This window comes from Drosophila elegans, unplaced genomic scaffold, assembly GCF_018152505.1.
Source record: "Drosophila elegans isolate 14027-0461.03 unplaced genomic scaffold, ASM1815250v1 contig_476, whole genome shotgun sequence".
Taxonomy (NCBI): Eukaryota; Metazoa; Arthropoda; class Insecta; order Diptera; family Drosophilidae; genus Drosophila; species Drosophila elegans.
Genome location: NW_024545863.1, coordinates 1,318,489 through 1,345,574, shown reverse-complemented (window position 1 = coordinate 1,345,574; position 27,086 = coordinate 1,318,489). Strand labels below are relative to the sequence as shown.

General features: G+C 34.5%; 4 protein-coding genes across 10 annotated transcripts in view; 3 read left to right on the top strand and 1 right to left on the bottom strand.

Annotated features, from left to right (window-relative positions):
• Nucleotides 1–51: 51 nt before the first annotated feature.
• Nucleotides 52–598, bottom strand: LOC108148595. The gene is made up of 2 exons (XM_017275672.1): nt 340–598; nt 52–285 (listed from the first exon to the last, which is right to left on the bottom strand). The coding sequence occupies exons 1-2, from the start codon at nt 535–537 to the stop codon at nt 88–90; spliced, it is 396 nt and encodes a 131-aa protein (XP_017131161.1). The 5' UTR covers nt 538–598; the 3' UTR covers nt 52–87.
• A 2,452-nt stretch (nt 599–3,050) lies between these two features.
• On the top strand, nt 3,051–3,807 carry LOC108149007. Its single transcript, XM_017276351.2, has 2 exons — nt 3,051–3,132; nt 3,189–3,807. Exons 1-2 carry the CDS (start codon nt 3,070–3,072, stop codon nt 3,762–3,764), a joined length of 639 nt encoding a protein of 212 aa, XP_017131840.1. The 5' UTR covers nt 3,051–3,069; the 3' UTR covers nt 3,765–3,807.
• A 113-nt stretch (nt 3,808–3,920) lies between these two features.
• LOC108149006 (NEDD8 ultimate buster 1) lies at nt 3,921–6,527 on the top strand. Its single transcript, XM_017276350.2, has one exon. It carries the CDS (start codon nt 4,585–4,587, stop codon nt 6,430–6,432), a length of 1,848 nt encoding a protein of 615 aa, XP_017131839.1. The 5' UTR covers nt 3,921–4,584; the 3' UTR covers nt 6,433–6,527.
• Nucleotides 6,528–17,322: 10,795 nt separating this feature from the next.
• LOC108148619 (poly(U)-binding-splicing factor PUF60-B) overlaps nt 17,323–27,086 on the top strand; it is a 99,922-nt gene continuing 90,158 nt past the window's right edge. For 3 of the 7 annotated variants that reach the window (XM_017275718.2, XM_017275717.2, XM_017275716.2), the window contains exons 1-2: nt 17,324–17,559; nt 20,653–21,122. In XM_017275718.2, coding sequence (XP_017131207.1) covers nt 21,016–21,122 — 107 coding nt within the window. In that variant the 5' untranslated portion in view covers nt 17,324–17,559; nt 20,653–21,015. Of the gene's footprint in view, nt 17,560–19,791; nt 19,809–20,378; nt 20,396–20,652; nt 21,123–27,086 lie in introns of those variants that run through there. The other 4 variants (XM_041709504.1, XM_017275714.2, XM_041709503.1 and 1 more) reach the window with 4 other exon arrangements.

The following is a 27,086-nucleotide window of genomic DNA, read 5'->3' as shown; positions in this document are numbered from 1 at the left end:
TTTTTGTAGAACCCTCAGCTAACTTTATAAGACAAATTTGCTTAAATGATGTAGAGTTTTATTTTAAATTTATTTTATATCTTCTTTTTATCTTCCATGTTTTTCAAGATCTCTATTATTGCTATAAATTTTAATGTTGTAGTCGATATTGAAGTTTTTTCTTGCCGACAATCGAATGGCAGTGTAGATATTGTTTGGCCCACCTTCAAGGAGAACTCCGTCGGATCCAAACGGAGACTTATGGCAGTTCTTTAGTATAATGGCGCTGATCACTTTCGGGTCGGTCTAAACAAAAACGTAATTAAAAATTGTATAGAAAATTAACTGACTGGAGGAAACCTTTTGTGTATAATAAAACTTGTGTGCTATTCTTCCCTTCTTTCTCCCTTTGACAAAGACATCCTGGCTAAGGAGAAGAGTATCCGTTGGCAGGTAATTACCAATAATGGCAATGTGATTGGCAAATGCCAAATGGTGTGTCATTAAGACCAGAAAAACCAGAGCTATATATGGCCACAAAAACTTAGGAAACATCATTCCTAACTGACGTAGTTAAAATTTATAAATAAATCAAAACAGAAATAAATTTGCAACACTGACTAAGTAAATTGGAATTGTATTACTAATATATTATTTAAGTTGTTTCCACTAATTCAATTTGATTTCGAGCTGAACCATTTAAAATTTGATTTAGAGCCTTATTTACTTTTCTTGCCTTCATGGTAAGCTAAAAGTAGATTATAAACTGAGAAATAATGTGGAAATATAAAGTTTAAAACCTACTTTTCGTTAACCCTGAGGTTGAGGGTACGGTTCAATATTAAAAGATATTCAATATTAAAAGATTTTTTCTAGCAATTTGCATATAAGATATTTAAAAAATGTTTTAAGTTTAAAACCCATGTATAAAACGTTTATTTTTAACAAAATAATAAAAAATTTAAAAAAATAAAAAAATTAAGTCGGCTTTAAAAAAAATTTAGATTAAATCAAAGATGAGGGTGTTGCCTTAGTTCAGCTCAACTTACATATGCACCCAGTCATGTTTAACTGCTCTTGGTCTTTTGTCAGCTTTTCAGCAACGGTGTTTCTCACCCTTTTTTAATTTTATTCCACCCCTCTTTGCTGAAACCGCTGTCACTGGCATTGAACCGCATTTGTTTATAAGATTGATGACCAACAATTGACTGCAGGCCCGTATCCTTCCGTATCCTTCAACCCCCTTTTTGCTGCTCCTGACATAATGCGCTCAATATTTATGAGCCGGAGATCCGGACAGACACTTCAAGTTTCCCGCAATCGAAGAAGAGCAATGAAGTACGGGCCATGACCTGTAAAAGTTGCGGAATGATTTCATTAATTTAATGTACAACAATGTGACTTGTCACTTGTCAACTTTTGGGTGAAAAACTCATTTCGGGGGGTAAATCAGTTCATATTAGTCTAATGCCCGAGGAGGGATAAAACTCACTTAGTGCCGAGAAAACTTTGCCGACAACATGTCATTGATTTCGTACACGCTGCATGCCCAGGACGAAGGCAAAAATGACAAGGAAGGACAGCACAAGGACCTTAAGAAGTGTCGTATGCAGGCAGCGATGCATCATCATGGTTGTCAGCCACATTTACTCGACATTTAACTTATGCCAAGTGCAGATGGTATGGAGAAAGCCAAAAGATGGAGAGCTGAATGCAAGGAAGGAGATCATAAAATGCTTGAAAACGGGCTAATGTTGATGTAAAAAAACAAAACAAATTTTCCGCTTAGGCCAAAAATAGTAAAATGATCAAATATTCTTTTAGTTATGTATTTTCATGACTGTGCCAATATTTATACTTTAAGAGCCATCCTTTGCCAATATCATTCCCAATCAAAAAAGCAATCACGGAACAAAAATTAGGGCGAAATGATACCCCTAACAACTCAGTCAGCTAGTTTATCACCCTGAGAGACGTACATAGTTCACCCCATCGAAGAGGAAAGACCCCAAGCTAACTTAATGACAGAACACGCAGACCAATCCATTCGCCATCCCAAACCAAAGTACGGCAGTTATTCACGGCGCTTTTCATTAGCAGCCACACTTGTTGTCACGGGGTGCCAACTTTTTCTTTTCTTTTGTATCTATAAAATGTCTTGGTCTTTTATTTCGTCACCACCCCCACCCCATTTAGTGGGAGTTATTAACCCTTAACCACACGTTACCATTTATAACCAAAGGACAAAGTGAGCCGAGCGCGTTAAGCTGACAATGGCAACACATTTTTTTTCTTTTGTCGTATCTATTGTGTCCGGAATCTGTTGGCTCTGCCACCATTCGATTGTGGTTCTTTTCCTCTTTGTCTGTGGTTTACGGCTTTTAATTCGTCCTGAGCTCTGACTCTTTAGGGTGCCCAAGTGGATTTCACGGTAGACTTTACATGGCGTGCTAATTACAAGCGGAAATTCGACATATTTTGGGAAAAATTTCGGGTCTTGGGAAAAAATCGATGAAGCAAATTTAGTTATGGAAGGTAAAAAATCACTTTTTAAAAATATATAATACATAGATTTTTTTTAATTTGCCATATTTTTTTAGTTAAATCCAAATCAAATACCTTTCTTATAGAGTGTAAAGCCAATAATATTAATGGTGAGTTATTAAGTTTGACCATCTTTAAGAGGTTATTTTTTCTTTTAAGAAAATACAAAAAAAAGAGTTATTATTGTAAATAGCACAACATTTTTTTATACTTGCCCAACTTATTCTAATTAAATTCAAAGCTACCTTAATGAACATTCATATTTATATAGTTTATAACTATAAAAGGTAAGTATGGCTAATCAAATTGGTGTTAGGAAAGCAAACAATATTTTGCTTTTCAGATAAAAGTAAATTTGATTCAAATGTTCTATGCAAGAAAGTATCAATAAATCTAATACAAACAGAAAGATTTGGTCTAATAGACAAAGATAGATTGAGTGGACACTTAAAAAATTGATTATTTTGTGATAATGCGCAATTCGGTGCCTGTATATAAACTGATCATCGATTGCGGGCCTCAAACACTCGCTAATTGGACAGTAAAATGAAAGCTATTACTCTTTGCCTTTTGGTGCTGGTTTCGGCCACTTGTCTGCTAACTACTCAAGTAAGTTAGGCATTACAATTTAATCAACACATATAATTAAATACTTTTGGTTTCAGGCCAATTCAATTGAATTGCGTGAAGAAAACAGTGACAATGAATTCGATTTTGAATTGGAGCTCGAACAGCTGCTGGACGAATTGGATAATGACAACGATTACATGGATTTTGACGAGCAGGGCTTTATTCGAACTTGCAGAAAAATCCTTCGCAAAGCTTTGAAGACAGTCCGTGGCACCAATTGCATTATCAAGGAGGTGGTAAACATTCTGAGTTCCTGCACCAACTTTGTGGATGCCATCGATGCCTGCGGCACTGAAATTCCCAAGGATGTGGCCAAGATTGTGGAATCTGTTAAGCAGATTATACAAATCTGCAATGATATTATCCACCTGCAGTCAAAACTGTGCGCTAAGGACAAGTCCGCTGGCTCGGTCATCAAAAACTCATTCAAATGCTTTTGGAATTTGTTCAAGGCTTCCATGAAACTGACCAGGAAAATCAACAGGACCCTGAAACTGATCGCCAAATTGCCAGCAGATACAAGCTCTTGCTTTGTGAATGCCACCAATAAGGTCACTTTCTCTTTTAAGTCCTTTTTGCCCAATATCAACGTCTGCATTGAGTCTATGTAAATTCATAATGTAACAGGAGTATTAAAACTATGAATTCAAATTATATAATAGTTTCTCACATTTGTGATCAGGCTCAGCTTTTTTACTTTTATATTAATTAAATGAAATTGAGTTCCAAGAGAAAGATAAGATAACTTCTTAGACTTGTTGTTTTTTGCTTAGTTAGTGGTACTTAAAAAGCAATCGTATAGATAGCATTAAAAAGTGTTCTTTAACCACTGATAATTGTATCTGATTCAGTACCTGATAATACTTTTAAAATGTTGTCTAATTCAGTTTTAGTTGCAGATAACAAAATTTTACAAAAAGTTTAGTTTCCCAATACAGTTGTATTTCACTTTAATTGTCTGTATGATTTTATTGCTTTATCTTGAAAAATCAAAATTAACGAAGTCATCAAGCTTTTAGACTCAACAAACCACAGTAACCCCAAAACAACAGTTCTTTTCAATTTTTAAAATATAAACCAAAAACAGAAAACAATTTGAATACGTTTGTAAAGTAATTCAAATACCCATGAACATAAGGACATCATTGATTTAAGGCAAAATTTATAAAACTTTTAAGAGTAAATTTCATCTTTTAAAAAAAAAACCAAGAAACCTTAATTTATTTTATCGCTTTATCTTAAAGATGGAAGATTAACAAAGCCAACAAAAAAAAATAATAATTCATCATTATTATGTAAACATGTATTTTTTATATTATTTTAAAAACACATTACGTACTTTTGTAAAGAGGAGGCCTTTGATTTTAAGTCAAGCAACATATATCAGAAGTTTCCGTAATAATTTGAAAATTATTCAGTACTGATCAGATCATGTCCCAAATAGACAATACATTTATCAAATTGCGAGCTCGTTTGCGGGAGCGTGATATCAAGTTGTGGGAGGAGCCGTACTATTTCGATGGCGTGGGCAGTATCGAATCGGAGATGGATCATCTGGCGAGGGATTTGAGTGGAGAACTGGGCATTAGCACATCCGATTGCAGGTGTGCTCTGGCCGAATTGCAAGATAGTGCGCTGAGGAAATTGGCTGCTCGCAGGGAGTTTAATGACACGGGTTTGGCCACTTTCAATGTGCGTTGTGTGGACAGCAAATGCGGAACTTGGCAAATGATGGAAATAAAGTGTTCATTGAGCGGCCTTGGCTCAGATCTGCAAAAGGAGGTGGCTAAGAAACTGAATTTGAGTGATGCCAGTCATGTAAAGTGCATTTCCGGTGGACGCATTATCAATGGACTGAGAACTTTGGCCTCACAGGGTCTGAAAACCAATCAACAATTAATGGTGGTGGTGGGCGGAGAAAACAAGGGACAGGAGTTGCATGAACGCATTCAAAGGATTCGCGCGGATGTGGAGATAGTTGCAAATGCCGATCATCGCTTTATGAAAATGGAGGATCAAGATGGACGTCCGATTTTCCTGCCACCCGATGAAAACCGATCTTTGCTAATGGCCTTGGGTATGTACGAAATAGCCAGGGCAGCCATGCGAAAAGAAAACTACGATGAGGCTTTACTTTTGCTACTCGAAGCCGATGAACTTTTTAGCCAATGCAACTCCAAGTTTTTGGAAGCGGTGGATAATTATGCTTTGTTAAATCTGGACATAGTGTGGTGCTATCTTTGTCTGAAGAATATCACACAATTACCAGATGCCCAGCGACGTTTGGATATTTGCGAAAGAAGTTTTCACAAGAGTTATGGAGAGCAGTTTAATCGTTTATATGCCATTAGGGGTACAAGTTGCCCCGAAAGAGCTCTGATTATGAGGCTACACCTGCTCCAAGGTGTGCTCTTCTTTCACCAAAATCGCAGAGATGAGTCATATGAAAGATTGGAGGAGGCAGCCAAAGCCTTGGATGAATTAAAAGTCGATGACAATGCCCTTTTAACTCTAGTGGAAATGGGTTTTGAGGAATCGGATGCCAGATTGGCCTTAAGATCCAGTGCAGGCAACGTGGATAGAGCTTTACAATTTATCCAAGAACGCAGGGAGAAAGTCGGTGAAGAACGCAGAAACTCAGCTCCTTTAAGGAAAGTAAATCAAGAGATGAGGGAGGCAAATTCAGGAAGAGAGTGGGTGGATCCCCGTAGTGTTTTCAGGCTCATGGAAATGGGATACGAAAGATGTTTGGTGGTAGAAGCTCTCAAGAGGACCAAAAATAATCTAGAACGAAGTGTTGACCTACTGCAGCGCCATTCAGATGAACTTAGGGCCAATCTGCCAGCCGTACCGCCCATCGATGAATCGTTATTATCCACACTACTACAACTGGGCTTTCAGGCCCCTTCCGCTCGAGCTGCCTTAGAAACAACCGAAAATAATTTCCGAAAATCAGTGGAATTTCTATTGAAAAGTTTTGTCAACGAATCGGAGTTATTGGCAGTTGTTGAAGCCATGACAAAGTTACTGGAAGATCATCGTCCATCGGGCTCAAATAGAGCTACTAGCAATAGCTCTACCCCTTTCTTAAACTTATCCGTCAGCAAGTTGAACTTTATCGAATCGGCTATTGGTATGGCCAAATCGGAAATGGAATCGTACAATGCCTTCAAGAGATTCAATGAAAACCTCTCTGACAATAGTTCCAACTACTTGGATCTGCCGTTGGTGCAGGAAGAGCAAATTCTCAACGAGTACAGGCATTTGCTGGAACGATAGTTTTAAAAATATTTTAAAATCAAAAGATTAACTGAAACGCTGTCACTGAGATATTTTTAAATAGTAAGACATTAAACGCCGTGAGCCGTATCTCTTAATCAAAAAGGATCTATAAATACATTTGTTTTTATTTGTGGGGTGATACATTTTTCAGATAGTTTTTTTTTGAAAAGTATTTTAAAATTAATAGATTATAGGTGAATATGTCGTTGAAAAATTTTACATTAGTAAGGCATGAATTGGAAGTCATTAGCTGTAATATTAAGTGTTATTGTCTATATACTATATATCTATAATAATTGTATTAAAATGATTGCTCATCCGTTCTTCGCCTTTACTTATAGTTCGTATATATATTTCCCACTTAAAATGCGCTGGCATCACAACAATTACTCATAATTTGTTGGCTTTGCTCCCACCTTCCATCCCCCGACCCATTTAATTCCATCTCATAGCCACCCAATCGCCCTCCCAAAAACTCAAATAATGCCCGGCGAAGTATGCTATGCATTTCGGTTGCTGCTGTTGCTGTTAGGTTTTTAGTGTTGCTGCTGCGAGTTGTTGATGTGGCTGTTGCTGCTGCTGTTATTTGCTCACTCATGTGCATAACGTCACAGTTTTTCACAATTTTTGGTTGTGTACTTTTTGCGTGTGGCTGACTTTTTGGAAATTAATAAGTTTTCAGACCCTCGCCAATCTGCCAATGCCATGCGAAACTTCTGCAGATGATGGCCAAATAATTTGTCGTCCTGTTTTGTGGAGTTATTTCCAAATCGTTAAACCTAAAATGAACTCAGCTTAGCTTCTTTCTTGCTCTTTTCTTCATTTCGTGTTTGTTTGGTTTAGTTAGATTTATTATACATGCGAAATGGCGCTCGCATTTTGAGTGGCTGACATTTTCACTTGACTACGAATTCTTTCGCTTCTCGTCTGCTAAATCGAGCATGCAAAAAAAAATATTTTTACAGAAAAGCCATTTCGCAGATTGTTTTCTATTTTAATAGACGAGAGGCTTTTAAGTTTGCTGAGCAGCTGGCAAATATTAAAAATTAAAGTATACTTAGTTGGATACCCAGGGGTTTTACGAATTTTTTGATTAATTGTCTAAAAAGTAATACGTTTTTGGCTTAGGAAAATTAATAAAAAATAAAATAAAATAAATATATAGTTTTCAACTTTAAATTCAGCAAAATATTAAATACATTTTAGCAGATCGATAATGTTATAATTTTCATAAGAAAATCATCTGATAAAAATGATTGTTAAATAGGTTGCCTCCATAAATTGTCAAAAAAAAAGGTTCTTAGTAAAGGGTTGCTTGCAGTTCGTTTTATGCATTTCTTTCCATTTTCTTTTCCTCTTGAGACCTCGCGTTATGGCACGAAAATGCAAAAATTTGTGAGGCAAATCACAAAAAAAAAATGTCAAAATGTTGTTCGAGGACGCGGCCGCCTGTCTTATTTAGTAGCGAAAATGAGCAGCGGCAGGCATATCCTTTTTAGGAAAGAAAGAGAAGGGGGAGTGGCAGGCACAGACAGCGTTTAGATTTCGTTTTTTCCCAAGGACTTAAAGGGGGGAAAAGCGAAAAAAGATGGAGGAAAAATGCTTCACTGGGGCGCGCATTCTTTGGCTGATTTCCGTTGGTAGTTTGTTTGTTAGTAGTGGTTGCAACCACACTAATAATTATTTTGAAATGTCGTAAAAATTAATTTAAAAAATATTTTATTTGCTAATCCGCTAAAACAGCCACTTTTTTATGGCAGTAGCTATTTATTAATTATTGAAAATAAGTAACAGATATTCTAAATTGAATTTCCTTTATTGTTTATCAATCACATTTGTCATTGTTGTAATTTATTTTATATACAGGTGTATGAGTGTCTAAAAATACAAGTTATATGAATTTCTTTTACTAAAAAAAATTATTTTTCGAGTGATAATTATATTAAAATGAAATAAAAACAAATTTACTTTAATTTAATTGTATATAAACGTAGTTCGTAGTTTTTACATATTTAAATACATACATACATTTTTACATATTTAAAAAATATGTAAACATTTTTTTTTATATTTTCTGTATTACTGGAGGACAGATTACACTTTTCCCAACGATTTTGTGAAATATTTTTTAGCCAGTGTATGTGCTTTTACTAGTTGTTGCTAGCAGTTGTTGCTGTTGCTAGATGTTGTTGTCATCAACAGCCAGCAACATTATCATTGTAGCTGCAAGTGGCAGTTGTTGCTGCTTCTGCTGTTTGTCCTCATTATCGTTTGTCCCATGCTCTTCTCATGTCTTTTGGCATTTGCATTTCCATACCGCCGTGCCTGTAAAATAATTTTCTTTTTTTTCCATGTTCCCTGGGCAACTTTAATGTGTTTGTAATGCAAGTGAAGTGAACTCAAGCCTGCTGCTTCTTTTGTCAAATGTATAAGTATGCCTTAGATTGGAATCTTTTAAAAAGACTTAAGAACTGTACTTAACTGTGAGCCACCGCTTAAATTAAATATCTTAAGTTTCCTGCGGGAAACAAAAAACTTTCCCAATTGGAAAAATACCAATTGTTTAGCATTTTGCCAGAGTTAATTAAAAAAAATATTTCTCATCAACTTTTTCCACAACTTAACCGCAGAAGTGTCGCATAAATTACAAATTAGTTAAACCAGCCTGTGACCAACCCCCAATCCTTATCACTTTTCGAAGGAACTTTGAAACCTTCTACCACCAACCAGCTTCATCATCATCCTTATTGCCATCGTTATTAACTGTGCTTAGGAAAGTGAAAATAATGCAAATGATAAAATTATTTAATGATGCGGAAGTGCGTTGATAAGCAAACGACAAATAATCGCTGCCAAAAATACTCGCCTTATATTTTTTCGGTCTCATTTCTTTTATTCAAGGGTGTGTGTAGTTGGGTTGAACAAAAGTTATGGTTTCAGATAATCAATTTGCAAAGCTCGATTAATAATGATTAAAAAATTTTATACAAACATTTATAAAAAATACATTAATATTAAAATACTTATACGATGGAAAACTACATTTTATATTATCTTATGTTTGTGTGTGTATTTAGTGCATAGGAAAAAAATAAAATTAGGAAGCATTGACTTTTTATTTTTTAATGACTACAAAATGCTTTCCAATGTAAAAACAAATTAAAAAGGATTTTTACTTAGAAGTGTTTCCCTTAAAGTTTTTTTATTTAATCTCAGCTTAGGGTATTTTATAGTCTAATTCATTGTAGGTATCCCATTTCGTTTTCCCAAACTCATGGCATTCCACAAAGCTCAGCTGTACTTTAGGCCTATGCAATTTGGATTGAAATCAATTTACGTTTAGTTGGATGCCGGCAAAAAGTTTCTCTAATGAGATGAGACCGAAGTCTCATGTGGCAACAGGCGAACTTTATGTGCTCATAAAGTCAAGTTCCATCTCCATTCGTGTCCCGTATTGGAGCTGCGAAATGAGTCCCATAACCTCTCTGTAATTTACATTTTCATTATATCAACCGTTTAGCACAGCGTAGAGAGCAAAAAAATACACAAATTAAACGCGTGCCGCACATTATAGACAGTCCTGTTGGATAGATAGATTGAAAACCATCTACCTTTTATTTTGTCGCCTCTGGTGCATTAAGTATTTACCCTTCAGACAGCTAAAATTAATTTGGTGCCAACTGGCGAAAAAAAATACAGTTTGTTGGATATGCTCATTAACAGAGTTCGTTATTTTGTCAAATAAAAAGCTGCTTGTGTCAAGGGGTTGGGAAAAAGGGGCTTGGTTTTATTTCGGAACTGCTGATTTAATTTGATGTGAGTTCACAATTTGTTCAAAGTGAGAAGTTAAACTTACTTTTAATGAAATTGCATTAAGCGGAAAAGTTAGCTAAAGTGATTTTTTTTGGGTGGACTTTTGGTTTTTACTATAATATCCTATAATGTCAGTAATTTTATTGAACACAATATATAATTATTGAAAATAAGTAACAAAAACCTATAAATTATTTGCACCAACCTCATTTCTCATGTCGTTTTTTTTTAATTTAATTATTTTAAGTCTAATTACCCAAAATAGTTAAATTATATATGTTTAAGCTTTCTTATTTAATTATATTTTATGTTTTAAGCTTTAGTTTGCTTTTATAAGTTTTTTTTGATTTGTAAAACACATAATATAGTTTGATAGTTTATTTTCTCATCTTATTATTACCAACCACATTTTTTGTCGTTGAGAAGTAAAATAAAATATAAATATGAAATACAGTTTTTTTTTTGTTCTCTTGTTTGAATACTTAATTCTTTTTTAACTGTAAAAATAATAGCTTTCAGCTCAGTCTCTAATCTTAAAATTTAACTCATACCAGTGGTAATTTTGTGATTTTGCGGTCTTATTCATTTGAGTCCCCATTTGTTTAGGCAACAGCCTGAGATTATGTTTAGTCGTGTTTTGTGCTGCAATGTTGCACCTACATAAAATGGTCAAATGATGCGTTAAAAATGAGAGGAGTCCCTCGATTTGGAGGGTGTTGAATTTTCGGTGGGTGGGTGGACAAACTGTCGCAGTCACAAATTTTGTCTGCTGTAGGACAACAGGCCTACAACAAGAGCATTTTTGGTGTGGGAATGTACTCGTAAAGTTCCCAAAAAGGGCAACATTTGCTAATGACAAACAATTGCAGCCGTTTACAACGTTGGTGGGGGCGAAAACCCAGAGCATTCAAGTGCCGCTCCCACAACTTCCACTCCATCCCAACTTTTATTATTATGCAACGTGCGTTTCACACCGCAAAAATTCGCAAAAACAAAAAAAAATTAAGCAGAATTTAAGGGAAAACCCTTTAGTTTCAGGCGTGGCATGTGCTGCACATAAATTTTCCTTGGTATTTTTTATGGTCTAGGTATATATTTTTAGCAGTTTGCTTTTTTGTTTTATCCTTTTTGGTATTTTAATTGCAATGAAAGTGTGGTTGGAAAAAATGAACTCATGAACGCTTTTTATGCATTCATAATAACCAGAGACACTGTCACATGGACCACAAGTTGCTGGGGCCAGCGGCGAGCTCTATGATTTGTGGCATATTTATGTAAATTTGTGGTTTTTCTCCGTTGTCGGTGGAACATCTCTCCAGAGCGGGTATAAACTGCCCCCCTTAAAACAGCCGGCAGCAGGTGTTGTGGCCGAGCAATTAGTGAATGCGGCTAACGGAATCACTTCCATGATGGCCACCTTAAGAATTGGGGATCCTGAAGCTTAGGGGCTTAATTAAAATACTTTCTTTAATTTAAAATTTATCGAACTCCTCTAAAATATAGTTTTATTAAGAGGTACATTAATTAAAAATTATACATTATTATCGTAAACACTTATACACAATATATTTTACCATATTTAAATAATATAAAAATGTATCTTCAAACTAAATAACAAAAGAGTGAGACATGGAAATCTTTTATAAATATTTTATGTAAATTAAAAAATTTATTTATTTCCTAAAGATTATCTAAAAAAGTAATGTTACCTAAATTCCACTTCTTAGCCTTGGAAAAAATAAGAAAAACCCCAGCTTAATTTCCATCAAGTCCAAATTGAAGCATTTGCTATTCAGCAAGCCACCGCTCTTGACTTGGCCAAAAGAAGGAAACATATGGCTGCACGTGGCTAATCAATTTCCAGCACATATCCTTAACAACGACATGGATGTGATACGTTCTCTTTTCTTTCCTTTTTATACTCCTGCTGTAGGCCAGGACTTATACGAAGTAGTTGAGAGAAAATAAGATAAAAAAATTAAAGAACACCCCAAAAAAATTATTTATAATTACTTTAAAAATTTAAGGAAATGAGATAAAAAATGTTCTCCCATTATTAAAAATAATCACTGCTTATGGGCTTTAAAAGTCAGGAAATTAACAAATTTCCCCAAAAATATTTTAATAATTCACACAATTAAGCACATAATAATTTTAAAAATAGTGTGAGAAGTGGATTGATATTGGATTTTCAGAGTCTTATTATTAGAAACCATTTTTAGATTAAAATAAAAGTGTTAAATATTAAAAACTAACTGAATAATTGTAAATTATTATTTATAATTTGGATTACTTATTATTAAAACTAGCTTTAAGATTAAAATATAACTGTCAAGAATTAAAAATCTAATTAAAATAAATTTAAAATATTATATTGTTCCCTTTGTTGAAAACAACAGCTGCGTATGAGCCTTAAAAGCCAGGAATTCGACGATTGCCCCTTCTGAAAGGATTGACCACCACGAAATCTGGACATACACGAGGACAACTACACCTCAACCCATCCTCTGTCGGTTTGCTGACAATGTCCTTGTCGTCCTTGTTGTCCTGACTGACCTGAGCAAAACCGAGCTGAACTGTCGCTGCCATCGACGACAGGTGTGCATGATTTATGAGATTTACATATCAGTTCGCGCTGATGAAGCGCGTTGATGCGCCGACAACGGCGACAACGGAGATATAGACAAAAGTCGGGGCAAGGGGCAGCATGTTACCCGGCAGAAATAGGCTAAAATGAAATGCAAATTTGTGCACTGATTGATGATATTACGCTTGTTAAGGTCAACTCCCCACACTTTGCCAAAGTCCCCCAACTACTTTCCACTTCCATTTTCATGGCCTCTCATATGGCAAATGAATTCCAAAGAGGTGGGATGAAAACTTCAGGCAAGTGTTGCATACTTTGCGGCAGCCTGGAAAAGATAATTTTTTCTTGTTTCGTTTCAGGCGAAAGTTTTAATTTTATTTTATTGCATTTAGAGTTTAATGAAGCAAGTTTTGGTAATCTGGGGAGCTGCTTTTAAACGTAACAATAAAGTTTTGGTTTTTAAAGAAGTGAATTTATCTTAACTTATTGTTCTTATGAAGCTATACAAAATTTAATATTATTAATTAATCACTAAGACTTAAATTCAAGAAGATACAATTTTATTAAATGAATTGGGTTTAACAAGGATTAGGAGAATGTTTAAGTTTTATTGGTTTTAAGCTTACATCATAAAAGTCAACAGTTTTGTTCTGTATAAACTGTATAACAAAAATCAAGCCTTTTTAAAAAAATTTTCTGTTCTAAAATATATAATATATATAAAATGGCAGATGATGGTGATCAGCAACATATGTATATAACTCTTAATCATGACTTTAAGCTGTATAAATAAAATTAAGGAACAAATTCGAATATAATCGGATTATTTGGAAAAGTTTTTGGGAAACATACGAGTATCCTGTAACGAACAATCAGTTGATTAAACAAAACTCCTGTGTAGGAGGTCCATTCACTAGTATATCCCTTCATTATGCCTCTTTCCCACGAATGCAAACGTGCTCATTAACCAGACGTGGCAGGCCTGGCAGACGACAGCATATCGCCCGACCTACTCCCTCCTTCCAAAAACTACACAATTCGTCCCCCCAAAATCCCCCATCGCCCCCCCTTAAATCTGCAGAAAATCAGCGGCAGGCAACATGTGTTCCTGATATTTTTATGACATTGGATACATGCAGTCTGGGCCTCAGATTCTCTTGGTAAGCTGCCTCAGCCTAATTGTTATGCGCACAATTCGCAACAGCACTGTGATTTGCAGACCTATATACTCGTGTAAGAACATATAGGACCATATAGTAGTACCAAAGACCATGGCAGAGTCATAAAATTTTCATCTACAAGTAGTTTTAACGACCCAAATTGGACTTAAGGGCTTGCCAAGGACATTAATCTCTGTGAGGAATCAAGAAAGGACACTTTCTTAGTAAAATTTGCTTACGTAAGCATTAATGATATTGTAGAAATCCTTGTATGACTAAGCACTATAATGGAGAGTGGAAAATATGTTTTTAATTATAAACAATTCCATGACATGTTATGTTAATGGGAAAATTGAATTTAAAATTCTGATTATGGAAGAAGGAAAACGATGTTCTAAAGGCTATTTAAATTTAAGACAGTTTTTTTTAAGTATTTATTAATTTAAGAGTTTGTAAATCAAGATTTGTTTTTAAATTTAATAACATTACTTAATTTATAATTTTCCCATGAGATCGCTAAAAGTTGAATTATAAATGGTGCCTAATATTAAAAACGTAATAAATATTATTTATAAATCTGAACAAAGATGCATATATATCTTCTATAAAACCTTTAATCTTGGAAACCCTAACAGACACTAATAAATGGCTATTTAATTTTATGGCTGTTTCATTAATAGGTCAATAACCAATGTTGCCCCAACTGGCCATTGCTGGTTAACACCCAACCGTCCCTTAACCCCACCGTGGCCCACGTAGTCGATTTCACTCCTTTCGGCTGATCAATAAAATGCGAACTAAATCAATTAGCCACTGGCGGAGGACTGGGAAACTTCTTGGCACTTTCATGAACTTCTGGTCGGTAATTAAAATCCACCCACAATACCAATCTGTAGTGGAACAGATTTCACTAATTACTTTTATGACCCAAATTTGCTGAATGCGCAGTTTGCTATAAATTCTTACCTTGAACAGTAATAAACCCGGCGAACATCAGTTGCAGACTAAATATTGCCATCAATGGCTGCTCTTCGTTCTGCTTTTGCTAAATACCCTGCATTTCTTTTGGCGCTTATGAACAAGTCTGGAAGAAAGTTAACTTCAATGAAAATATTTAGACAGTTATATTTAATCAATATCAATAATAAAAGTACTAATTCAACTATCCTACTTATCTTTTGTTACCTTTTGTCGTGGAGCCGATATATATGTATATGTTTCAAAAGTAATATTTGACCAGTTTCATACGTTTTTAAGAGCAATTAGTACAAATTTAGTTTTTCTATTCATCTAAATTTTGGTATTTTTCAAGGAAACATTTTTTTTTTTGTTTTTTTTTAGTAAAATGTAGAAATGTGAAAAAAGATTGGTATCTCATAGTCGGGAAACTCGATGAGTGTCTTTTCCCAGATCATTTTCTTTTTATTCGTTTCACTCACTTCTCCCGCCATTTCCGAACTAATCGAAGACGCTTGCTGGTTGAATTTATTGCTGTTGCTGCTGCTGTCGGGGCGTGGCAGGGGGGCGGCTAAGATATAGACGGAGGGGGAGGAGGAGGGTGGCGTGGCATGGGGAACAACTGCTCCTTTGACCTGTCTGCCTCAGTCGCTGTTTGTAGCTATTGTTATATATTTCTCCTTCTTTATCGCCTGAAGCTCAGCAAACAAGTTTCTTGCGTCCCGACAAAAAAAGGAACCAACAAAAAATTTACCAAACAAAATAAAGGAACAAATCATTACAGAAAAAAACTCTTTTCGCGTCAGCTGCTCGACTGCAGAAAACTCGTTGCGCTTGTTGCGCGTTTTGTTGTAAGTTATAAAGAAATAAAATGAAAAGAAAATTACATAAAATGTTGCTTAGGAATGGGTCTGCCTTTGATGTTTTTATGCCGCCTAATAAGCCGTTAAAGTTATTGTTTTAATTTTTTTGCTGATTAGGGAGCGCCAAGCCTCCAGACACGGCATGCGATTTTGCAAAATAAATTAATTTGTGTAAAATTCGTTTTTGGCGGGGGTGTAATGCAAATTGGTTATTGAGGTGGGTGCAACAGGCGACAGAAATAATAAATACATATATATGTAGGAATTTATGCTGTGGAACTGGATTAAAGCGATGTAAATTCCAAAACCCTTACGAAATAACTAAATTTAAAGTATACATATTTTAAAATGATAAAAAAAATATATGTTAGCTTCTAAATTGTCAAGTAAATTAAATAAATTAAATATTAGCAATTAAATAAATGCTATTTTTAATAATATTATATAAAACACAATAAAAATGGACTGCAATTATATAAAACTCCACTTAATTTAATATAAAAACATTTTTAGTTGAAAGTTATTTTTACGTTTACTTATATTACGAATTTTAAGTTTTTGGTTTTAAGTTCTTATTCTTTGATTGGAATCAAAACCTTTGGTTTTAGTTTTTTAAAATTGTTGTCTCTTAATTATCTTTAAAATACCATAAAAATACCAAAAAGAAATACCAGAAGATGCTCATTTTTATCCACACCACAAGAAGAAATAACAAGAAGCAGAATTTAAACCAAAAACAACAACAAGAAGTCGCAGCATTCAAGACCGGAAGTGAGCGAAGGCGTGTGAACGAAAGGGACAACAATAGTAGCCCCAAAAGTTGTTGCTGTCTCCCCAAATGGCGTTTTTTGAGCGACTTCGCCGCAAAACAACAAATTCATCCTATTTGGTATTCTCTCTCTCTCTCTTTCTCTGGGGGAGAGCGAGCAAACATTTCGCTTTGTTTTTATCGGTGTGAGGGAGTGGGGCGAGGGGCCCGTTTATGTTGTGGGTGGTTGTTGAGAGAAAAAGAAAGGGAGAGCGGCAAATGTCAACCGAGAGAGCAGATGGAGATTACCCTACATTTATAGAGTTTTCAGGGTGTCTTGTATTTAAGTTGATTTATAATAGATAATAGAAAAATAATTTTTAAAAGCTTGTCAATTATAAGTCTTCAATTAAACCTAAAAAAAACACTTTAGCAATTTTAATAAATAAAAAAAACATTAACCATTTAAATTACATATTTACTAAAACCCATTTATAATTTTTTGTTCTTTTTTTTTGCCTTGTTTTTATTTTAAGAATATTTTTAATTTTTTTTTAATTTTCGTATCTTTTCATCAATGTATCTTGATACCGGGTATCTTGGCGTCGGAAAACTCGACCACTTGTTTTATTTTATTACGCTTGCCGCAAACGTCAAATAGCCGAGAGAAAGAGAGAGATATAAAAGGCGAGAGGCGGACGAGAGAACCTTCGCTTGTGTTTTGTATCTGTATCTTTCGGTACGGCTCAGCAGTATCTTTCGGATTCAGTTGCTTGCGACCGTTACAACAGCCAGTTGATTCGAGCGATTCGAAGCGGACCGATTCGTGGTGTCGTCGTCGTTTTGTCGTTGATTTCCGTTTGTGCATTCAGATAAAGCCAGGTCTTGACTTGACTTGATTCTCGACTGGGCCTAAAATCGAAACCGAAACCGAAGTTGGCTAATGAAAAATAAACAAACAAACAAAGTACGAATTTTGTTTGCCGCGCATTAAAAGTAATTCTACTAGAAAATATAAGAAAATCTTTTTTTGTGATATTGCATGACTGAAATTAATTAAGTGTTAAATTGTTAAGCAAAATGAACAAAAACAGAGTGCAAGCAAATTAATTAAAAATAAGATTCGAAATCTGAAAATGCATGCAAAACACATCACGCTTTATTTAAATCAGTGACTTGAGCAACTGAATAAAATATGTATTTCATGGCTATTAAGATCATAAACAAAATTTATCATTAAATCTAATATCAACTTTCATGGTTTATTAACTAATGATATGTTTAACTAATGAATCCTAATGCAAAAAGCGAATTTGACTAGCGATGACTAAAAAACCCCTAATCAAGAAAAGCTCGAGCTCAAAATAATGAAATAAGTATATAAATTAAATGTGTGATTAAAAAAATTAAAGCAATAAACTTGCAGCTCAATAAGAAGTCCAGTAAATTGACTAAATAAGACATGTGTACTTAAATAAGCGATCTGCTAACAAATTTCTACAATATACAATTTAACTTGAACAAAATTATTCATCAAGTTCACTCTATATTTTTGCACTTGGAAAATCATACAATATTAAAAAAATAAAACCGCATTACGAATAGAACAACTTTCAATATTCAAAGCTGTGGTTATTGTTTATTGTTATTGTTGTTGGTGACTAGCTCAGTTTTATCAATTATAATTTTGTGTTTCGGTTTTGTGTATTTCCCAACGAGTTGTTTTCGATAAGAAAAAGAAGGCGACAAAACACTTGAAGGAAACCAAAAATTGTTATGTTCGTAATTGGATATTATCAGGGGACGTGAGTTGGGTTCCCCTTACAATAGTTATGAAACTGTGTATAAACATAGCCTAGGAATGCAAAAAAATCTGAATAAAATTATGACAAAACTTAAAACTGAGAATTTCTTAACCTAAATCTAGAGTTTAATACCCCGAGGAAACAAATACTCAAATGTGACAATTAAATTAATATGGCTTAAAATAAAAGATAAGATTACTTGACACTTCGCAACCGAAATAAATTTGATTTGTAAATTTCACATAAATCAAAGCGAAATAGCTGGCAATCCTTCCCTTCAACTGAATTAAACAATTACTCTTTGTTTCTCAGCTTTAAGCAATCAAAATCAACAAAATGCGTCAGCTGCGAGCCGAGCTTTTAAAGAAATACGAGCTGAGCAAACAAAATAAGATAAACACAGAAAGTCAAGTACAGTCTTTGCTCCGATTTTGTAACCCGTTTAAATGTATTTCGGGTTTTCCACATGAAATTGCTTTCACAGAAGGTCCATAAATTATAAAAAAAAACATCAAACCTTAAGTACTTAGGGCGAAGTATTTATTAAACTTCGGCTAAACTGGTGTTTTAAATTTACATGCGCGCAAATAAGTCACAAAGTCAATCAACTTTTTCGGTAAATAAGAAACAAGCAGTTTATCTAAATTTTAGTTTAAAGTAATGAACAAACAATGAGTTATACTTTGTAACAATTGTTATGATTGTGCATCGTTTAAGAGGTTTGCAGTTCCTTGATATTTATTTTTATTCATTAGATATTTCTACAGAAGATGTATTTTATATAAATATTTTTTAAAATATATTTGTATAAAAGGTTTGCAAATTTCTAGGTACATATTTTGGTAGAGAAAATAACTTATCCAGAAGTTCTTTAGATGGATTATAGATGGTTTTCCAGCAGCCAGGAACCACTGTAAATCGGGGAGAACAAAGCAAGATATAAAGACGCTCGTCTGCTGGCTATATGGCTATATGCAACTATATAGGCCTATTGTCTGGGGAAACTGCATGGAACTGCACATCGGAAATGATTATGGGGGAGAGCGGCGTAAAGCATAGTATAGCGAAAGGGGGATAAAAGAGACGGGCGCAAGAGTGGTACGTCATTAACTGACTCAGCCGCATGTTGCATCCAATTTTTTTTTCCTTTTTTTAAGACTTTTCAAGTCCTGCAGGAGAGAGTCAGAGAACGAGAGAGCGGAAGCGAACAACCCGGAGAGAGTGCGAGTGCTTCAGCGCAGCTTTGTTATTGTAGATGCGGCGAACACGCTGAGCTCGCCTTAAATTTTTCCCAACTCATCCGTTATTCGAAAAAAATCGTTGTACGGAGCGGACGGATTGTCGAATTTCCTGGGTTTTTGCGAGTGCTTCTCATGTAATTTTCGTCACGCGTCGTTTATTTGTGCATATGTGCGGCACTACTTAGTGGTTTGTGTGTATGTAAGTGACTCAACTTGAAGACATTTTTGTTTTTTTTTGAGGGACGCTTCTTAAGTTTTTTTTTTATTTCACGTTTTCGCATATTCTTTTGCGGCGAATTCAATGACGTCGCAGAAATTTGTTGTTGTGTCGTGAATTTATGTTGATGTATGCGTGTGTTTTTGTTCAAGCAAATCGATTTAATTTATGAAAAATTAATACAAAAACCGGCACAGAACTACAAAAAACTATGAAACTCAAGCGATTTTAATTAAAAGTCGTGTGTGAAATTTTATCAAACCGCAACTGCAAAAACAACAATATTTTATCACCATTTTGAGAGCGGTACGCACGTGTATGAGTGCTGTTTATATGTGTGTGCCGTCGTGTGTGTATGTGTTGAAAAAGCCGGCATTGGCAAAAGAGAACTCGGAATTCAGCATTGAAAAGCAAGAAGCAAAAGGCAATGCCAAAAAACGAAAGTAAAAGCACAAAAGCAAAAACAAAGAAATGCCAAAGAAGACCAACAAATAATGCTATAACACTAAACACAAAATAATGTAAAACGCGCTTAAAACAATGCTTACAAGTGCATTGTAAAATATTTGGTAATATCTTTTCCTAAATTAAAGATGAAACAGCAGTGTACTCCAACTTAATACATTTTCATGTAACAGTCGAAAGATATTTATTTTAATAAGATGTCAGAATTTATTGAAATTGACTTGAGTGACGAATTACCGAACTGGGATGCCAAGGACATTAAAATACTTAAAACTGCTAACAATTTTAATAATTTATATGTGTTTATTAAATAACATAAATGTTTTACCTAAGTCTTATTAAACTCAATTTTTTATTCCAGAAAATCAAAAACGTTGCCTTCTTGGTATTTTAAAAATGAGTATTACCTAAAACAAAACCAGAATTAATAAGTGCGGTTATTTAATAAGACATCTTTAACAAAATAGTTAAAGAAAGTCATTTGAAAAGTGCAAGAAAAATTAAAACAAAACCCAGTAAAACAAAAGTTTTTGGTGCGAACACCTTAAAGTGATTTCCTCAGCGTGTGTCTGCGGGATAAGCGAAAACCAGCAAAATTTACTGCTTTGGGAACTCCGATTTCAACATAAACACCAACACCGGCAGCACCATCAACCCCCCCAGCGGCAACAACACCCACCTCCAGATTCTGCACCACCAGCTCCACCCCCAAAACAGTGCGAGAATGCTGTTCGAGAATCCGGCGGTTGCGGCAAAGTTGCCCTTCCCGTACAATGTGCCTCCGCCTCTGCAAGCGGCGGCGGCAGCAGCAGCGGCTGTCCCAAATCTAAGGTGAGTTTTCCATTTTCCTTTACATTCCGGTAAAAATTATTAAGGAAATAATTTTTATTATAATTAATAATTAATAAATAATATTATTTATTTGTATAATTCTTTAAACGACCGAATTACAATTATTTTGTTTACAGTAACGCGTTTTTCATTACTTAATTAGTTGCTACAACTTCAAGAGCATTATCGGAACTTTAGTCAAACAATTCGTATCTTATTTATTTGAAATTTTGTTATATAACAGCTATATCCCCAGCAACAGATTTGTATAATCAATAAAATAAAAAACAAATCTTATCTATTTTACTATTAATTATTGAACCAGCTTATTAGATTATGAATTGTAGAACTGTAGAAAGTCCAAAATAGATTTTTAGGAAAATATTTCCCAAGACTTATGTCTTATTACACCACTATAAACATTTCACATCTAATGCAAGGGAAATGTATTTTAAATGCATTAACTTAATATGAAACCTTATAAATTTCAAATAAAATGTTCTATGTGTAGCTTACCACCCACCGCCCCTCAAAAATGTAAGAACTCTGCCCGTCTCAAGGCCATTAAAGGCGTTAATGCGCTTTGAGGTTTTTACTCTCTCTTTTTTCTCACAGCTTTCGCCCAACTTTTGCCTCAGTGGCATATTTATGAAAATTGTTTTGCTCTTTGCTTGTTTTTAAATTTTTTATCAGGCACTCAGCTCAGTTTGAGTCGCGGGCAAATTTTCCAACCTATAATTTCACTAAGTTGCTGTCCGTAAATTGCATTCATTTGTTATAGGAGATCGAGGGCGAGGTTTACGTGCGAGTTGTATTAATACAACATCATTTTGGCCGGCACTGGACAGGGGACTTTGGAAATAAGTTTTTTTTTGTGTACTTCAAAGAAATTTGATGAATTCAATTGGAATTATAGTAATACATTGAAAGGATGATTAAATAATCGAAACAATAAAATATTGCTTATCCATATTTTAGAAGTGCTTGCAAACCTTTTTTTTCAAGATTTAAAAAGAAAATAAAGTTAATGAATTGTCCTCCCGTTCAAAGTGTCCACAATATTCTCCCTTTCTTAGTCGGTGTAAAGTATTTTTTCGTAATTTTTCTGAGACCGGTAATAAATGATTGTAGACTACGGCGGAATTATTAATGCCCTGCCCTTGCCTTAAGTGATGCTCGTAATGAACCATTTCGGGCCACCAAAAGCGAGGGTAATATGCTTTAAGGGGAACCTATGTATGTGGCAGAAGCGAAAAACACTATTCAAGTTTGTCAACGTCATTGGGACTTGCTTTTGGTATAAAAAATCAATCGTCTGGCGCCAGGCAATTAAGAGCTTAAAGTTTTTGTTGTTATCTTCCTCAATATTTGCCGTACCAATTATCATTTTGTTTATTATTTCATAATTATTTCTTCTGACATGTGCCACACTCTTTTGTTTGCTTTAAGAAACTAGAAAAATTGTGAGAGGCGCATGGGCTAATATTTTTAATAATTAAGCAAAATCATCTTTAATAAACAATTAATAATATTTATTATTAAGTTATGAAAAAATGTAGCCTTAACTCAAACAAAGTCTTTAAAAATTAAAAAGAATATCTTATTTAAAAAAAAAACAAGGTATTTAGTATTTTTTCAAGATCGAATTACTTGCAAAAATAACTATTTATTTTTATACGCGAAAAAAGCTAAATAAAAAAAATTATTAAATTTAAAAATATCTCAATGACACTTGACGTGGAACAAAACCTAAGCCAAAAAATCGAAGAAAATAAATAGAAGAGGGAGGGAAAAACGGTCATCGATGGCCGAAGAGCATAGACAAAGCGTTGATTGGATTTAAAGTGACAGTAATAAATGACAACAAAGGCAAGTTTCATTTATAAATACTCGTTGGGAAAAAATATGCTACCAGGAAAAAAGATAGAACTTGGCTGGCTGACTGAACTTGCACTAGATGAGATGAAAATCTGAGGGAGACGACGGGAAGCCAAAAGAACGTGCTAAATAAACAGACATCGTCGCCACATTTTCGGTTTGACACGCTGACAGGCCAAACAAATGGCAGCGGACCCGGGAAAACTAGAACTCGAGCTCCTCCACTCATCATATTCCTCGTTTTGCTTTTCCCCTGAGCAGGCAAATAGTTTTCTCCGTATTCAGTGCTCACTGTAATATGAGGCATTGAAAAATATTCAAATATTCAAATTCTTGGCTCTCGTCTTCTTGTTCTTGTGGTTTAATTGTGCGTTAGCTTAACTGCATTTAGTGCAGGCGTAATTAGCCAAATTGTTAACTTAATTATTTTGGGCTTCTTACGCATAGTTGGCTGCGGTAATGGCTGTGAATAATATACAGCTAGGGGTCTGACAGTGGGGTTCATAGCTATAAATCAGTGGAAGTAATCATTATGTTTGTAATTTGCTGTTAAATAAATTAGAATTTTAATCAAGAAAAGGTAACCATAAATGTTTTATATAATATTTAAAAATAATTTGTTTTAACATTTGAAAATTGTATTTTATATTTGTTCAGTGTCATAATGTCAATTGATATTCCTCATTTATCTAATCTACCACCTGGCAATCAATCAGAAATGACAATTTAATACTTTCGGAACGCACTGTCGTTGACATTGAAGCTAAGCGACGCTCAAGTTCCGCCTTAATTAGTCAAGCCCCAAGTCGATCATTTTATTCGCTTTTTATGCAACCGACAGCCTGGTAAATACGAATCAGACAGCAATTATATATATTTTATTTGCTGCACTCCTTGCATATTAATCGAGGCGACCCCCTCAAAGTCCCCCTTGTAATTTGTATCTTTATCTCGAAATAAGCTGGCATACGTGGTCGGCAGGTGATTTGGACGACCTTCCTTCCCACTCAATATAATCGAGTTAAGTGCTCAGCTTGAGGTATCACAATTTAATGCCACACTTTTTTGAGGTGTAAAAGTAAAATGCCACATGAATTTGAAATTAAAAATCTCAATCTTTCGGGGAAGGCATGTGAGCATTGTTTCCCGCACCCCAATCCTTTCACGCTTTCTTCCCTCAATTTCCCAGCGTTATTAAGATGTTGCCTAAAAGACACTTTTCCTCACTTTTTCTTACACTTTTTTTTTTTTAGTTTTGCGCATTTGAAATACATTTTTCTTTTCTGGTCTCGCTTTATTTTGTGCGCTCGCACTTTGCCAAGTTTTTACACTGCCGCCTAGTGATTATTCATAAGACTTCGCCGAGAGATTTGTGCCGGGGCGTTTGACTGACAGCTACAACGGCTGTTCTTATTAAGGTAGCAGCCCCACCACTGCCGAAAACAGCACCACCATTGACGATAGTGGCACACCACCCACATAAGAGATTTATTTAACTGCGTATGCGAACAGCTCTCTTTGGATACTTACTTAATCTGATTAAATCTGACGGGTTACTTTTGGCAGGGAATTTTCTAATTCGAGCTGCCTTGCGTTTTCTGTATAACATGTGTTTATTTTACTTATGTTATTTAAAAAGTGGTATGAAAGGGTTATGGCTGTAATTATTTAAGGTTTTTATAAATATCGAAAAAGGCTTTACAAAACTGTATTGCGCCTTTAAGTCTACTTTTTATGTCTTAAAATAAATTCATGTACATAAATGGCGGGTATTTTTCCATTTGTCTTTTAAACATATCAATAAAATCCCCATGAGTTTTGAGCAAGTTTTTTTCCAAACCATTCTGCTAATTTCTCATTTTTCCTTGGTTTCTCCGAACGTGTCCAACAAACTCATTATCCGGCCATCGTAATTTATCTACCCACACGCACTGTTATAACTGTAAGTCTCGATTCAATTGTTCTCACATGCTTGCCTTTTAAATGGCCGCAACAAATTGACCAGCCAGAAAACGGACAAATGGACAACATATCTCTCATTTAGATTGAGCATGACAAGCCGAAATGAAAATAAGAATACATAGACAACGAAAAATGTGCGGGTAAAAGTTTCTGGGCAAAAAGCAGCTTAAAGTTCCTTGACTTATCAGCCTTATATATTCGACTTCGGTTTTTGCAGAGAAAAAATATATTCCATTCATTATAGCTTATAGTATATTTTCTAATCAGTGGAATTTCAGAATGGCTTACTTTCAGAACTAAATTATATTTATGTTAAAAGTTTATAGAACATTAAATTTTTAAAAAAAATTTTAATAGTGTTTGGCTTATCAAAGATCAAAAATATTAAAATATTTGTTTTGAAGTGGCTCTACAAAAAAGTTTGCCCGATTTTCAGAAAGTGTTGGATTGTGAAGTTAATTCGATATCAAAGACATGTTGAAATGCCAAGTTTCTATTTTAACTTAGTTTTGATTGAGTTGAATACATATGTACAACATGGAATGTTTAGAAGCATCTGCTCGGATTTCATTTAAAACTGTTAAGTGAATTGAATGCACATATGATTTTTTCATGATTGTTTTTCTTTGCTGCAGATAAAATTGTAAAAGTTGCAAAGTCGGCTTTTACTGTCAAGCTGCCTGCATGGAATTTTCCTCTATGCAGTCGGCAACTTTTGAGCATTTTTTACACCCCACCGACATTCCAGTTTTTCACGATGTGGGCGTATTTCAATTATTTGCACGAATTGCAAAGTGTAGGATGGGAAAATGGGGTTTGGGTTCAAAACGCGTGTGTTTTTGCACTTTAATTGAAATGCCATCACAGCACAACTCCAAAGCTGAAAGCTCTTAAACCGAATGGTGCGCAAATATTTTGCCCAAGATTACAGATTCAGATATCTAGATAATGTGTGCCTTGCATAGCTTTTCCATTTGAATTTGGAATCGCATAACGATGAATTCTTTGTTTTCGTTATCAACATTTTAATGTCTGATGAGTTGCATGTGATTTGATTGAAATTCATTTGCCCTGAACAGTGGCTTATTTATAACGTCATAAATCTTTCGAGCTGAAAATTGAATTAAATCGAAAAGGAAAATATACCTTTGTTTATTTACGAAGAATTTGATTTGATTTTACTCAGCCTTTAAATCAAATGATATCATTAGGTGGCATGCAAATTTATTTATTTGTTTTTGCGTACTTCCTTTGCAATATACTCCGCAAGTACACATATACTTTTTGATTTATGCATCTCAAGTCAACACTCAATTTCTTTACTACAAGTACAAATGCAGCTCCAAGAGGTTTTTATGTAAATTCTTCTTATGTGTAAGCTGCAGTCAGCTTATGTGCAAATTGGTACAAATATGTACTTCATGTATATGGGTGAATATATGTGCATATGCACGCTGAACTACATACATTTATACGGAGGAAAACTCTTTCGTTTGTTATTTGCCATACGAATGGAGGCAAATTGCATTTTCTCAAGTGCAGGGCCACATTAAATTATGCACAAACGAAGGGCGCCTTTCCCTTTGAAATGAAACATTTCAAAAAAATTCCAGGCATGACATTCTCAAGATTTTTAGCACCGAGAAAAGAAAGACGGATCCAAGTGAAAACGAAATGAATTAAAATATGACATTAAAAAGAACGTTCTTTGAAGTCATAAAAATGCGAAATTTCAAGTGAGAAAGAAACATCGTCATTCTGGATTAAACTACAAAATGAAAGATACATATTCTGATTCGATTATGTACGACATTTTTTATTTATTGATCACAGAAGACATTTATAATTCCTTAAGATCAAATAGCATGGCTCACCTAATTTCACCTTACATTAATTTAAAAACACACTTACACTAGCAACTTGTCCTACATTTTCCTAATCAATTACAATCAATTTCCTTTTCCAATCGCCCTTTCAAAGATTTAATTTTATTTCCAACTGGGTCAATCTTACAACATTTTGCGGCCCGCTTGTCGCTGTCAATTTGTTAAATGTTTTTGAGGCATTTGTAAAACCGAATTTAGCGACAAGATATTTGCAATTTTTGTTTTTACTAGAGATGTG